Below are 15,579 nucleotides of genomic sequence, written 5' to 3'. Positions count from 1 at the left end.
GAACTTGTATATTTCATATGATGTTCAAATATTGTGATATCCCACCCTTCTTTATATAATCAATATAAATTAAGTCTCCCAACTATATTGGACATAACAGAGAAATCATGGTCAAAATTTTAAATTTTTTGCAGTGAAATTTATTCATTTTACTTATACAAACTTATATTTAGTATCCGAATTCGATGTGTTTACTTTTTAAAAAATAAAAGTTGGTTGTAGCGAGTAGCAGCAGCTGATATATACCTACATGTATGACATCACTACCGACCGACGCCCCCCCCCCCCCCCCCCCCCCCCAGTTGAATATTTTAACCATGTGTACATGTATATGCTGTTACTGAACCTTGTGTTTTAAAATTACTCACATAAATACCAGATCATACGGTTAAAGGGTATATCACGAAGTATTAGGTAAGTTTTATCTATTCACGAATTTGTTGGGTATTTTACCAGATATTTTACCAGATCTGTATGCTGCTAATGATGCGAAGAGTCATTTTCTTTAAAAGTTTATGATCCGCCGCTGTACATATACAGTAACTTAAAACTGCATGTAGAGAACACCAGGCTGAAGCTAGCAGCCACTAACCAGCAGCCAATAAGCACGTAGAAGCTAGCAGCCACTAAGGAAAATCATCAAAGGACTGCGAGTACTCACAGGAAAATATTTAATTTGAAACCTATTCTAAAGTAAATTTTTAATTTAATTAATGTTTTGAATTAATAAATGTTAATCGCAACACTCATGGGCAACTTAGCTCACCTGAGATATTGTACACCAATGGTGAAATGAATTTATATCAGTAATTTGTAATGAAAGGAAATAAAATTGACCACACATTTCATTTTCTGATCTTTTTGAACAATTTCTCAGCTTACATGCACGAAAGTAAGTGCACATTGATAATTTAGCTCACCAGAATATTACAATCAGTCATTAAGTACCTATGAATAGATTGATATGATAGGGAAAATTATATGATGTGGGGTGCTTTATTATCTCAAGACTGATCCTATTTTCATGTGCCAATCCATTTGAAATCATATTGCATTCAAAAATCTTTTCTGTAAATTAGGTCACCTGAAGAGTGATAACCATTGCTTTATAACAAAAGAAATCAACAAAGGAAATCTTTTGAGCAAGTGGTGTAAGGAAGCAGAATTAAATAATGAAACAAACACTTTCTCTGTAATATCTGGTGATTAATACCTCCATCCTGTGACTCTTATAAAAAAAATTGTGCATTAGCTTACCTGATTTTGACATTGCACATAACCTAGTAAGAAAACGTGTAACGCGAGGTTTATGACTGCTTTTAGAGCTGAAATCTGCGAAGACAAGGCGGAAGGAACATCAAAGCAAGGTAGAGGACCCCTAGAACTAACATTTACCACTTTCAGTTTGAGGCTGTAGTGGTACCACCAGGTGGCTCCCGGGGGTCGGGACAGATTTCAAGTCCCAGTTTCTAATCTAAAAGGGGTGACAAGGACAATGTATCCATTGATTAAGGTAGGGAGTACTAAGGGCTAAAAGATACCATGTAAAGAAGAGCACTGAGATACCCGGAAGTATTGTTTACCTCACCTGAACTTTGACATTTTTCGTTTCTCGTAATGAAAGAGGGTTTTTTAGGACTCCTCTTCCAGCATTAATCTTTGAAGACAAGGCGGGAGGAACATCAAGGCAAGGTAGAAGACCCTAGAAGTGTCATTTACCACTTTCAGTTTGGGGCTGTAGTGGTACCACCAGGTGGCTTCCGGGGGTCGGGACAGATTTCGAGTCCCTATTTCTACTCAAGGAGGGGTGACAAGGACAATGTATCCATTGGATGAGGTTTAGAGTACTATGGGCTACTCGACGCCATGTAAAGAAGAGTTCTGGAATACCCGGACGTATTGTTTAGCTCACCTGAACATTTTTCGTTTCTCATAATGAAAAAAGGGGTTTTAGGACTCCTCTTCCAGCATTAATCTTTGAAGACAAGGCGGAAGGAACATCAAGGCAAGGTAGAGGACCTCTATAACTATCATTTACCACTGTCAGTTTGGGGCTGTAGTGGTACCACCAGGTGGCTCCCGGGGGTCGGGGCAGATTTCCAGTCCCTATTTCTACTCAAGGAGGGGTGACAAGGACAATGTATCCATTGGTTGAGGTAGAGAGTACTATGGGCTACACGATTCCATGTAAAGAAGAGTTCTGGGATACCCAGAAGTATTGTTTAATTCACATCTACCTTGCCTTGATGTTCCTCCCGCCTTGTCTTCAAAGATTAATGCTGGAAGGAGTCCTAAAACCCCCTCTTTCATTACGAGAAACGAAAAATGTCAAAGTTCAGGTGAGCTAAACAATACTTCCGGGTATCCCAGAACTCTTCTTTACATGGCGTCGAGTAGCCCATAGTACTCTCTACCCAATCCAATGGATACATTGTCCTTCTCACCACTCCTTGAGCAGAAATAAGGACTGGAAATCTGCCCCGACCCCCGGGAGCCACCTGGTGGTATCACTACAGCCTCACACTGAAAGTGGTAAATGATAGCTCTAGGGGTCCTCTAACTTTCCTTGATGTTCCTTCCGCCTTGTCTTCAAAGATTAATGCTGGAAGAGGAGTCCTAAAAACCCCTCTTTCATTACGAGAAACGAAAAATGTCAAAGTTCAGGTGAGCTAAACAATACTTCAGGGTATCCCAGAACTCTTCCTTACATGGCGTCGAGTAGCCCATAGTACTCTCTACCCCATCCAATGGATACATTGTCCTTGTCACCCCTCCTTGAGTAGAAATAGGGACTGGAAATCTGCCCCGACCCCCGGGAACCACCTGGTGGTACCACTACAGCCCCAAACTGAAAGTGGTAAATGATAGTCCTAGGGGTCCTGTACCTTGCCTTGATGTTCCTTCCGCCTTGTCTTCAAAGACTAATGCTGTAAAAACAGTCATAAAGCCCCCCTCCTTCATTACGAGAAACGAAAAATGTCAAAGTTCAGGTGAGCTAAACAATACTTCCGGGTATCCCAGAGCTCTTCTTTACATGATATCGTGTAGTCCTTAGTACTCCCTACCTTAATCAATGGATACATTGTCCTTGTCACCCCTCCTTGAGTAGAAATAGGGACTGGAAATCTGCCCCGACCCCTGGGAGCCACCAAGTGGTACCATTACAGCCCCAAACTGAAAGTGGTCAATGATAGTTCTAGGGGTCTTCAACCTTGCCTTGATGTTCCTTCCGCCTTGTCTTCAAAGACTAATGCTGGAAGAGGAGTCCCAAAAAAAAACCCTCTTTCATTACGAGAAACGAAAAATGTCAAAGTTCAGGTGAGCTAAACAATACTTTCGGATATCCCAGACCTCTTTCTTACATGGTGTCGAGTAGCCCATAGTACTCTCTATCTCATCCAATGGATACCTTGTCCTTGTCACCCCTTTTAAAGTAGAAATAGGGACTCAAAATATGTCCCGACCCCCGGGAGGCACCTGGTGGTACCACTACAGCCCCAAACTGAAAGTGGTAAATGATACTTCTAGGGGTACTCTACCTTGCCTTGATGTTCCTTCCGCCTTGTCGTTAAAGATTAATGCTGGAAGAGAAGTCATAAAATCCCCTCTTTCATTTCGAGAAACGAAAAATGTCAAAGTTCAGGTGAGCTAAACAATACTTCTGGGTATCCCAGAGCTCTTCTTTACATTGTATCGAGTAGCCCATAGTACTCTCTACCTCAACCTATGGATACATTGTCCTTGTCACCCCTCCTTGAGTAGAAATAGGGACTGGAAATATGTCCCGACCCCCGGGAGCCACCTGGTGGTACCACTACAGCCCCAAACTGAAAATGGTAAATGATAGTCCTAGGGAACCTCTACCTTGCCTTGATGTTCCTTCCGCCTTGTCTTCAAAGATTAATGCTGGAAACCCAGTAATAAAACCCCCTCCTTCATTACGAGAAACGAAAAATGTCAAAGTTCAGATGAGCTAAACAATACTTTCAGGTATCCCAGAGCTCTTCTTTACATGATGTCGTGTAGCCCTTTGTACTCCCTACCTTAATCAATGGATACATTGTCCTTGTCACCCCTTTTAGAGTAGAAATGCGGATTCAAAATATGTCCCGACCCCCGGGAGCCACCTAGTGGTACCACTACAGCCCCAAACTGAAAGTGGTAAATGATACTTCTAGGGGTCCTCTACCTTGCCTTGATGTTCCTTCCGTCTTGTCTTTAAAGATTAATGCTGGAAGAGGAGTCATAAAATCCCCTCTTTCATTTCGAGAAACGAAAAATGTCAAAGTTCAGGTGAGCTAAACAATACTTCTGGGTATCCCAGAGCTCTTCTTTACATTGTATCGAGTAGCCCATAGTACTCTCTACCTCAACCTATGGATACATTGTCCTTGTCACTCCTCCTTGAGTAGAAATAGGGACTGGATATATGTCCCGACCCCCGGGAGCCACCTGGTGGTACCACTACAGCCCCAAACTGAAAATGGTAAATGATAGTCCTAGGGAACCTCTACCTTGCCTTGATGTTCCTTCCGCCTTGTCTTCAAAGATTAATGCTGGAAAACCAGTAATAAAACCCCCTCCTTCATTACGAGAAACGAAAAATGTCAAAGTTCAGATGAGCTAAATAATACTTTCAGGTATCCCAGAGTTCTTCTTTACATGTTGTCGTGTAGCCCTTTGTACTCCCTACCTTAATCAATGGATACAATGTCCTTGTCACCCCTTTTAGAGTAGAAATGGGTATTCGAAATGTCCCAACCCCCGGGAACCACCTAGTGGTACCACTACAGCCCCAAACTGAAAATGGTAAATGATAGTCCTAGGGAACCTCTACCTTGCCTTGATGTTCCTTCCGCCTTGTCTTCAAAGATTAATGCTGGAAACCCAGTAATAAAACCCCCTCCTTCATTACGAGAAACGCAAAATGTCAAAGTTCAGATGAGCTAAACAATACTTTCAGGTATCCCAGAGCTCTTCTTTACATGATGTCGTGTAGCCCTTTGTACTCCCTACCTTAATCAATGGATACATTGTCCTTGTCACCCCTTTTAGAGTAGAAATGCGGATTCAAAATATGTCCCGACCCCCGGGAGCCACCTAGTGGTACCACTACAGCCCCAAACTGAAAGTGGTAAATGATACTTCTAGGGGTCCTCTACCTTGCCTTGATGTTCCTTCCGTCTTGTCTTTAAAGATTAATGCTGGAAGAGGAGTCATAAAATCCCCTCTTTCATTTCGAGAAACGAAAAATGTCAAAGTTCAGGTGAGCTAAACAATACTTCTGGGTATCCCAGAGCTCTTCTTTACATTGTATCGAGTAGCCCATAGTACTCTCTACCTCAACCTATGGATACATTGTCCTTGTCACTCCTCCTTGAGTAGAAATAGGGACTGGATATATGTCCCGACCCCCGGGAGCCACCTGGTGGTACCACTACAGCCCCAAACTGAAAATGGTAAATGATAGTCCTAGGGAACCTCTACCTTGCCTTGATGTTCCTTCCGCCTTGTCTTCAAAGATTAATGCTGGAAACCCAGTAATAAAACCCCCTCCTTCATTACGAGAAACGAAAAATGTCAAAGTTCAGATGAGCTAAATAATACTTTCAGGTATCCCAGAGTTCTTCTTTACATGTTGTCGTGTAGCCCTTTGTACTCCCTACCTTAATCAATGGATACAATGTCCTTGTCACCCCTTTTAGAGTAGAAATGGGTATTCGAAATCTGTCCCAACCCCCGGGAACCACCTAGTGGTACCACTACAGCCCCAAACTGAAAATGGTAAATGATAGTCCTAGGGAACCTCTACCTTGCCTTGATGTTCCTTCCGCCTTGTCTTCAAAGATTAATGCTGGAAACCCAGTAATAAAACCCCCTCCTTCATTACGAGAAACGAAAAATGTCAAAGTTCAGATGAGCTAAACAATACTTTCAGGTATCCCAGAGCTCTTCTTTACATGATGTCGTGTAGCCCTTTGTACTCCCTACCTTAATCAATGGATACATTGTCCTTGTCACCCCTTTTAGAGTAGAAATGCGGATTCAAAATATGTCCCGACCCCCGGGAGCCACCTAGTGGTACCACTACAGCCCCAAACTGAAAGTGGTAAATGATACTTCTAGGGGTCCTCTACCTTGCCTTGATGTTCCTTCCGTCTTGTCTTTAAAGATTAATGCTGGAAGAGGAGTCATAAAATCCCCTCTTTCATTTCGAGAAACGAAAAATGTCAAAGTTCAGGTGAGCTAAACAATACTTCTGGGTATCCCAGAGCTCTTCTTTACATTGTATCGAGTAGCCCATAGTACTCTCTACCTCAACCTATGGATACATTGTCCTTGTCACCCCTCCTTGAGTAGAAATAGGGACTGGAAATATGTCCCGACCCCCGGGAGCCACCTGGTGGTACCACTACAGCCCCAAACTGAAAATGGTAAATGATAGTCCTAGGGAACCTCTACCTTGCCTTGATGTTCCTTCCGCCTTGTCTTCAAAGATTAATGCTGGAAACCCAGTAATAAAACCCCCTCCTTCATTACGAGAAACGAAAAATGTCAAAGTTCAGATGAACTAAACAATACTTTCAGGTATCCCAGAGCTCTTCTTTACATGATGTCGTGTAGCCCTTTGTACTCCCTACCTTAATCAATGGATACATTGTCCTTGTCACCCCTTTTAGAGTAGAAATGCGGATTCAAAATATGTCCCGACCCCCGGGAGCCACCTAGTGGTACCACTACAGCCCCAAACTGAAAGTGGTAAATGATACTTCTAGGGGTCCTCTACCTTGCCTTGATGTTCCTTCCGTCTTGTCTTTAAAGATTAATGCTGGAAGAGGAGTCATAAAATCCCCTTTCATTTCGAGAAACGAAAAATGTCAAAGTTCAGGTGAGCTAAACAATACTTCTGGGTATCCCAGAGCTCTTCTTTACATTGTATCGAGTAGCCCATAGTACTCTCTACCTCAACCTATGGATACATTGTCCTTGTCACTCCTCCTTGAGTAGAAATAGGGACTGGATATATGTCCCGACCCCCGGGAGCCACCTGGTGGTACCACTACAGCCCCAAACTGAAAATGGTAAATGATAGTCCTAGGGAACCTCTACCTTGCCTTGATGTTCCTTCCGCCTTGTCTTCAAAGATTAATGCTGGAAACCCAGTAATAAAACCCCCTCCTTCATTACGAGAAACGAAAAATGTCAAAGTTCAGATGAGCTAAACAATACTTTCAGGTATCCCAGAGCTCTTCTTTACATGATGTCGTGTAGCCCTTTGTACTCCCTACCTTAATCAATGGATACATTGTCCTTGTCACCCCTTTTAGAGTAGAAATGCGGATTCAAAATATGTCCCGACCCCCGGGAGCCACCTAGTGGTACCACTACAGCCCCAAACTGAAAGTGGTAAATGATACTTCTAGGGGTCCTCTACCTTGCCTTGATGTTCCTTCCGTCTTGTCTTTAAAGATTAATGCTGGAAGAGGAGTCATAAAATCCCCTCTTTCATTTCGAGAAACGAAAAATGTCAAAGTTCAGGTGAGCTAAACAATACTTCTGGGTATCCCAGAGCTCTTCTTTACATTGTATCGAGTAGCCCATAGTACTCTCTACCTCAACCTATGGATACATTGTCCTTGTCACCCCTCCTTGAGTAGAAATAGGGACTGGAAATATGTCCCGACCCCCGGGAGCCACCTGGTGGTACCACTACAGCCCCAAACTGAAAATGGTAAATGATAGTCCTAGGGAACCTCTACCTTGCCTTGATGTTCCTTCCGCCTTGTCTTCAAAGATTAATGCTGGAAACCCAGTAATAAAACCCCCTCCTTCATTACGAGAAACGAAAAATGTCAAAGTTCAGATGAGCTAAACAATACTTTCAGGTATCCCAGAGCTCTTCTTTACATGATGTCGTGTAGCCCTTTGTACTCCCTACCTTAATCAATGGATACATTGTCCTTGTCACCCCTTTTAGAGTAGAAATGCGGATTCAAAATATGTCCCGACCCCCGGGAGCCACCTAGTGGTACCACTACAGCCCCAAACTGAAAGTGGTAAATGATACTTCTAGGGGTCCTCTACCTTGCCTTGATGTTCCTTCCGTCTTGTCTTTAAAGATTAATGCTGGAAGAGGAGTCATAAAATCCCCTTTCATTTCGAGAAACGAAAAATGTCAAAGTTCAGGTGAGCTAAACAATACTTCTGGGTATCCCAGAGCTCTTCTTTACATTGTATCGAGTAGCCCATAGTACTCTCTACCTCAACCTATGGATACATTGTCCTTGTCACTCCTCCTTGAGTAGAAATAGGGACTGGATATATGTCCCGACCCCCGGGAGCCACCTGGTGGTACCACTACAGCCCCAAACTGAAAATGGTAAATGATAGTCCTAGGGAACCTCTACCTTGCCTTGATGTTCCTTCCGCCTTGTCTTCAAAGATTAATGCTGGAAAACCAGTAATAAAACCCCCTCCTTCATTACGAGAAACGAAAAATGTCAAAGTTCAGATGAGCTAAATAATACTTTCAGGTATCCCAGAGTTCTTCTTTACATGTTGTCGTGTAGCCCTTTGTACTCCCTACCTTAATCAATGGATACAATGTCCTTGTCACCCCTTTTAGAGTAGAAATGGGTATTCGAAATCTGTCCCAACCCCCGGGAACCACCTAGTGGTACCACTACAGCCCCAAACTGAAAGTGGTAAATGATAGTTCTAGGGGTCCTCTACCTTGCCTTGATGTTCCTTCCGCCTTGTCTTCACAGATTACGGCTTTAAAAGCAGTCATAAACCTCGTGTTACACGTGTTCTTACTAGGTTATGTGCAATATCAAAATCAGGTGAGCTAATGCGCAATTTTTTTTTATAAGAGTCACAGGATGGAGGTATTATTCACCAGATATTACAGAGAAAGTGTTTGTTTCATTATTTAATCCTGCTTCCTTACACCACTTGCTCAAAAGATCTCCTTTGTTGATTTCTTTTGTTATAAAGCAATGGTTATCACTCTTCAGGTGACCTAATTTACAGAAAAGATTTTTGAATGCAATATGATTTCAAATGGATTGGCACATGAAAATAGGATCAGTCTTGAGATAATAAAGCACCCCACATCATATAATTTTCCCTATCATATCAATCTATTCATAGGTACTTAATGACTGATTGTAATATTCTGGTGAGCTAAATTATCAATGTGCACTTACTTTCGTTCATGTAAGCTGAGAAATTGTTCAAAAAGATCAGAAAATGAAATGTATGGCCAATTTTATTTCCTTTCATTACTTACTGATATAAATTCACTTCACCATTGGTGTACAATCTCTCAGGTGAACTAAGTTGCCCATGAGTGTTGCGATTGACATTTATTAATTCAAAACATTAATTAAATTAAAAATTTCCTTTAGAATAGGTTTCAAATTAAATATTTTCCTATGAGTACTCTCAGTCCTTTGATGATTTTCCTTAGTGGCTGCTAGCTTCTACGTGCTTATTGGCTGCTGGTTAGTGGCTGCTAGCTTCAGCCTGGTGTAGAGAACCACTGTGTTGTAACATTACTAACACCTGTAATGTTCTCTTTCTCATATAATCCCTCATATGTCAGTATTGGGTATTTTTTTTCACTTTTGTAAGTGTTTAGAAAGCAGTATTACATGTTAACTTTAAGATCTACAGAATGAGCGTGATCTCCCAGTAGTGACATCTTACATGTGATGTGTAGAGACAGAGGATATAATGTACATTAGATATAGTGATGTGAGATACTGAATAACGGGACTGAGACAGACATATGATATATAACGTCAGTCAAGAAACTCTCACTTCAATGTTTAATTTGGCTGATATTGAAATGAAAGTGTGAATCATCAATTATGTTAATGAATCGTGTTAATTAAAAGAAATTATAACATGTAACATGATTTTAGAATGTTGATATACATGTACTAATGAACGTTAAGAGAATATTCAAGAGATTGTTCTCCATTTGAATTAACAACAAGATGAGAATATCAACTTACATGTCTGTGACACTTCATCACAGATACTCGTGTCCTCCATGGTGACGTGGGTCAGTGTGTTCATCTGTAGACGGCGTATGAGTAAGGAATCAAAGTACGGGCCGTCAGTAATGACACATTTCTCTCCAGACTTCCTGGTGTATCTGTGTGATCTCAGATACCTCACTGCTGTAGTATAACTGTATAACTGATACATGTAGAGTAGTGAAACACGACGTTCTATACGTTCTATATCACGTTCTATATCACGTTCTGTAACACGGTACATGGTCTCGTCCTTGACGTCCTCAGTGATGTCTACTCCGTCCTGATCCCAAAGAAATCCACATGACTTCAGTCCGTCCAGAGTCCGCTGTGCCTCCTCACTTGTTACACTGTTCTCATCATACATGTACATATCTCGTATCTCATTAAGAATGTTCAGCCAGTCTGTATCAGTAAAGTTGGGGGTACCGGAGTAAGAACACAGAAAACAGAATAACACGCACACCTCGTCATCAGACAGGGAGGAGAACTGGTCTGAATAAAATATATTATAGTTGTTAAGTATAAACGTATATACAGTATTTAGACTTACATGGCATACAGTACCCAGTGTTGTTTGAAATTTTATATGCTTCTTCTGCAGTCCTTAAGTGAAGAAAAATCAGTCATTATGGAATGCTATAAAACATCAGTAAATTTTCACAAAATATGATACAAATAAGGTGCACTTTTATTTTGTCATAATAAAGACGAGTGTGCTGTCAGCATGTTACACAAGATAAATACAATAAAGAAATAAACATGAAAACGCTGATAATAAATTCATATCAACGAGACGGACAATTTGACACATAACAATGAATATGACAACGTGAACTGCTTTCTTTGTTGTTGTTGTTTGTTTTTTCCCTAATACTTTATGCGTAACACAATGCAAATATCGAGATGGCTACCAACTAACTTTACATTTCCAAATCACTGATTGTAATTCCCAAGATATCGTACCATGCAGTATACAATATACCCGGTGGACAGTTTTATAATGTAATGGTATTTACAATGTAAACAAATATTTCATTAACTATCAGAGATTTCAATGGCGACCGTGAAACCTGCAGTTGTAAGTATACGCTTATTGTTTGTAAACTCCATTGATATTAACTAATAGTTCACAATTAATAATGATTAAGATAAACACATCTAAATCTCTGTTGTATACTAGCCTTTCCTCTAGCCACCCCTCCCCTCGGAAAAATGGCTATATACATAAATAGTAGTCCCCCACGGAAATATAGCTATATAGTAGGATCCCCCCTTTTTTTTAGCCAGATTACCCATACGAAAAACCTACTGTAGAGTAGACCCCCCCCCCTTCTTTTCATTCCAGTTACGTATACGGCGGACCATTACCATACATATTCTTTCCATTCTGAAATTAATCCTTTTCTGGATAATTAATTTCCGAATTCTCTGGATTGGGATTTTTATAAATATACATGTATATTAATTTAACAAACATCATTTTATTCATTGGAATGTTATGTAAAACAATCATAAACATATTTAGAATATAAAATCAGAATAGCTCGTGCTTTTAAAACAGCACCTATTTAGGCAACTCAGAATTTGTTAATTAAACGGATAAGTATTTATCGTACAAGAAATCAAAATTGTCCCTCTCCATTTGATTAACACAAAAACCTTTCATTTAGATAATGAAGTAAACGTAAATTCTACAACGCTGTTGATTGCGTACCCCTGATTCCAAATCACCACTACTAAGGAATCAACTCGCTTTCTCGCCAGACACGATTCTTTGCACCTCATTAGGGAAAAGTGGGATTTTTCAATTATATTAGATGTTTTGAGGGGAAACTTTTACCCAACTGTTCTCGGGTCATTGGTGGATTCATAGATGTGAACATGCTATCGATATAATCGTAATTATTCCAGGCGGTGCAACCCAGTCCCAGCTGTACTGTCAGTACATTCATTTATACATATTTGTTTACAAATTTCTCGATAGATGAATTTATTTTGAATCTGACAGATGGACAACGTCATCATATTTTATTCCTATACGACGAATATTCTGGAAAAGTTTTGAGTAGGCATTCCTAAAACGTATTTAACTCGCTCAAGTGAACTTTTCTGATCACCTATTGTCCGTCGTCGGTCCATCTCTAGTCTTTCCACATTTTCGACTTCTTCTCCAGAACCGCTGGGCCAATTTCAACCAAACTTGGCACAAAGCTACCTGGGGTAATGGGGATGCAAAGTTATTTAAATGAGGGGCCACGGTAATAGTAACATTGTGAAAAAGCATTGCCGACTTTTAAAAATCTTCTCCAAAAAACATCCATAGCATAAAGCATTCGTAGATTAAATATGTTTAAATGAAGGGTCATAGGGCCTCTACAAGTGAATATGGTAATCAAATGATGAATTTTGTTGCTGTTACCTTTGAATGTTTTTCTGAATCAAAGTACTGGCATAATGATAGTTTTGCTCAAGTTTGTTTATTGCTAGGACATGCTGCTCAGATGAGCGATGTTGCCCTCTTTTTAAGTTTTATATAAACATTTTATAAAACTGTACAATGAAAGTATTCAAGTGTTAAAACAGCTGTCCCGCAGTTTCATTTAATGTGCGTTTCTCTCTAATTTGTGATGAATATAAGAGATGCACAATTTTTTTCTCTAATTGTCCCCCTCGTATATTGTTACATTTGTCGTTTTCGGAACATAAATTAGGTAACTGTACAGTTTAAAGTCTCAAATGAACTCAGTATAACATATTATAAATGCCATTTATAATAAACAGTTTTAGGTCACCTGAGTCACTCAGGTGACCTCATGCTATTGGTCTACGTCAGTCGTCTTCCATTGTCCATAGTCAATCCTCTCAAAAACTACTGGGACAATCTTTATCCAATTTGATATGTAACATCTGGAACCAGAAAATTTAATGATCCATCATCCCAAGGGGCCTTAATGTTGGGGTAAAAACTGTCAAAAAAAAATGTATGAAATTCTTTAAATATATTCTCTACTCTTAGGCAACTAGTAGACTAACTGAATATATAGTAATGATGCGCTAGACTGTCTCTACCAAAATTGTAAATTCCATAACCTCCGGGACGGGGGTTTTGTGTTAGGGCGTGACCATATTAGTCATATAATGAAAATGCATTATTCCCTTAAAAATCTAGCACTAGGCAAATAACAGACAAACTGAGTATGTGGTAATGATGGGCAAGGGAATCTCTAACACAATTGTACATTTCATGATCCCTGAGGCAGGGACTGTAGCAGTGACTGGTTACGGGGGGGGGGGGGGGGTATTTGTATAATTAAAATACGTTATAATTTTTTTTTATTCTGAAGGAAATTAAGTTGCAGGGTTTTAGGATGAGGTAAATAAATAAAAAGATGAAAGATGAGGTGATGAAGATGCTGCCTACGCGAGTAATACTTTTGGGGAAAGTATTTGCTGGAGAGGGGGAGGTCTGAAATTCTGTCCATTAATCCACCAAAATATATTGATATATTGAACACTGAATGATTTTGTAAAGAGGTGACAATGCAGTCTACCAAATATTCAATTGTAAAGGCTTGGGGATTATGCAAATAAGAGTCTTTCAGACAGGTCCAGGTATGGGTTCAGGTGACCGTCAAGGCATGTGGGCCTCTTGTTAATTCAATATATCGATACAGTTAAGACTGCAGAATATCATTGAACATAACGGTTTATTCTGATATATTGTAAGTGGACTTACTCTTTGTTTCCCACAATTTTTTTTTATATGAACTAATATATCCGAAATTATATATATATATATATATATATATATATATATATATATATATATATATATATATATATATATACAAATATACATAATTATATATACATACACATATATATATATAATTATATAAAATTCTAAAATGTATCTCTATGAAAATACATAATACATGTACATGTATCTACATTCAAACTATCGGCATCATACACTTTTCGATTCTCAGATCTATGCAATATTAATATTCGTTGTACAAAGCCTGACTGACTTTCCATATATAATTTGTTTTCTAAAATCAAAACCAACTAGATGCTGTCTTCAGACAGTAATACCCGCACGCAAGTGTTTGCCTTTCAATATACTATCCGTCATAATGGCAGATCCAGAGGGGAATCCCGGGATTGGCACCCACCCCCTTCTGTGGAACATATATGTAGTTTGTTTATTTAAATATGATACTGCTAATATTTGTAGGCAAGTTAAATAAAAGATTAACAAGCACTGGATGATACACGTATATCTATTTTTATCGATTCATTTTTAACACCCCTTCCCCATTTTATATCGCCGAATCCTATAATTAATATGTGTAACTATCAAAGAAGCCACAGTGTGATTTGGCTACGTCGTTGCATCATCAGGTCCAAAAGGGGATGAAGTTGACTCAGTAATTTGACAACTAGGCCTAACGCTATTAACACATAGTACGTACTTAAACCCAAACCTCGATATACCAAATCTTCAAAACATGACTGAATGCATCGTTAAACTTACAGTTCACTATATACCGTTTTCGACTGCCTAACACACACACACACAGAGAGAGAGAGAGAGAGAGAGAGAGAGAGAGAGAGGACTGAAATATTTAGGGTAGGGTATTAGTGGTCCTCTCCCACCACTATGAAGAAATGGTGATGTTACTCTCTTTAGTTATGGAGATCCGCTCCTCCGACATTTTTAAATAACGCATTACATTAAGTGAATAAACATCGGGTTCGGAATCATCGAAGACCCCTACCCCGGGGACTGAAATGTTGGGGGTAGGGTATTATTTCTCCTCTACCACCACTATGAAGAAATGGTGGTGTTAGTCTCTTTAGTCAAGGAGGAGGAGGAGCGGGTCTCCAAAACTAAAGAGAGTAACACCACTATTTCTTCATAGTGGTGGAAGAGGACCACTAATACCCTACCACCAAAATTTCAGTCCCCGGGGTAGGGATCTTCGATGATTCCAAACCCGGTGTTTATTCGCTTAGTGTAGTGCATTATGCATAAAAATTGGAGGAGCGGATCTCTGTAACTAGAGAAAGTAACATCACCATTTCTTCACAGTGGTGGGAGAGGACCATTAATACCCTACCATAAAAAAATTAGTCCCCGGGGTAGTGGTCTTCGATGATTCCGAACCCGATGTTTATTCATTAAGTGTAATACGTTAAGCATAAAATTGGAGGGGAGGTACGTAACTAGAGAGATTACCATCAACATTTCTTCACAGTGTTTGGGGTTGGTGACTGGCACCCCATCCTTATAATTCCAGTGTGGTGTTGTTTTATGCACATAGACATTTGATTTGCGAACTGCATTCTAGAATACAGTTCACTAGTGAACTGCGAACTGCGTTCCAAAATCTAATTGCCGAGAGGGAGAGTCAACTTCACAAACTCAAATTACAGAGATAAAATGATACCGACGTCGTGCACGCTGTTGGTGTCAAAACGTATTTCATAGCATTACGGTAGCATTTACGCTGTTTTATATGAATAA

The 15,579-nt window shown here is 39.8% G+C and overlaps 1 protein-coding gene across 3 annotated transcripts in view; it reads right to left on the bottom strand.

Annotated features, from left to right (window-relative positions):
• LOC125676208 (uncharacterized) overlaps positions 1-15,579 on the bottom strand; it is a 441,312-nt gene that overhangs the window by 358,092 nt on the left and 67,641 nt on the right. For all 3 annotated transcript variants that reach the window (XR_008801283.1, XM_056159101.1, XM_056159100.1), the window contains one exon: positions 10,023-10,541. Coding sequence is in view for 2 of the 3 variants with exons in the window: in XM_056159101.1 (XP_056015076.1) it covers positions 10,023-10,541 (519 nt within the window). In the remaining variant the exon portion in view is untranslated. The remainder of the gene's footprint in view (positions 1-10,022; positions 10,542-15,579) is intronic.

Source organism: Ostrea edulis, chromosome 3 (assembly GCF_947568905.1).
Source record: "Ostrea edulis chromosome 3, xbOstEdul1.1, whole genome shotgun sequence".
In the NCBI taxonomy this organism is placed as follows: domain Eukaryota; kingdom Metazoa; phylum Mollusca; class Bivalvia; order Ostreida; family Ostreidae; genus Ostrea; species Ostrea edulis.
This window is presented reverse-complemented; position numbering and strand designations above follow the sequence as displayed.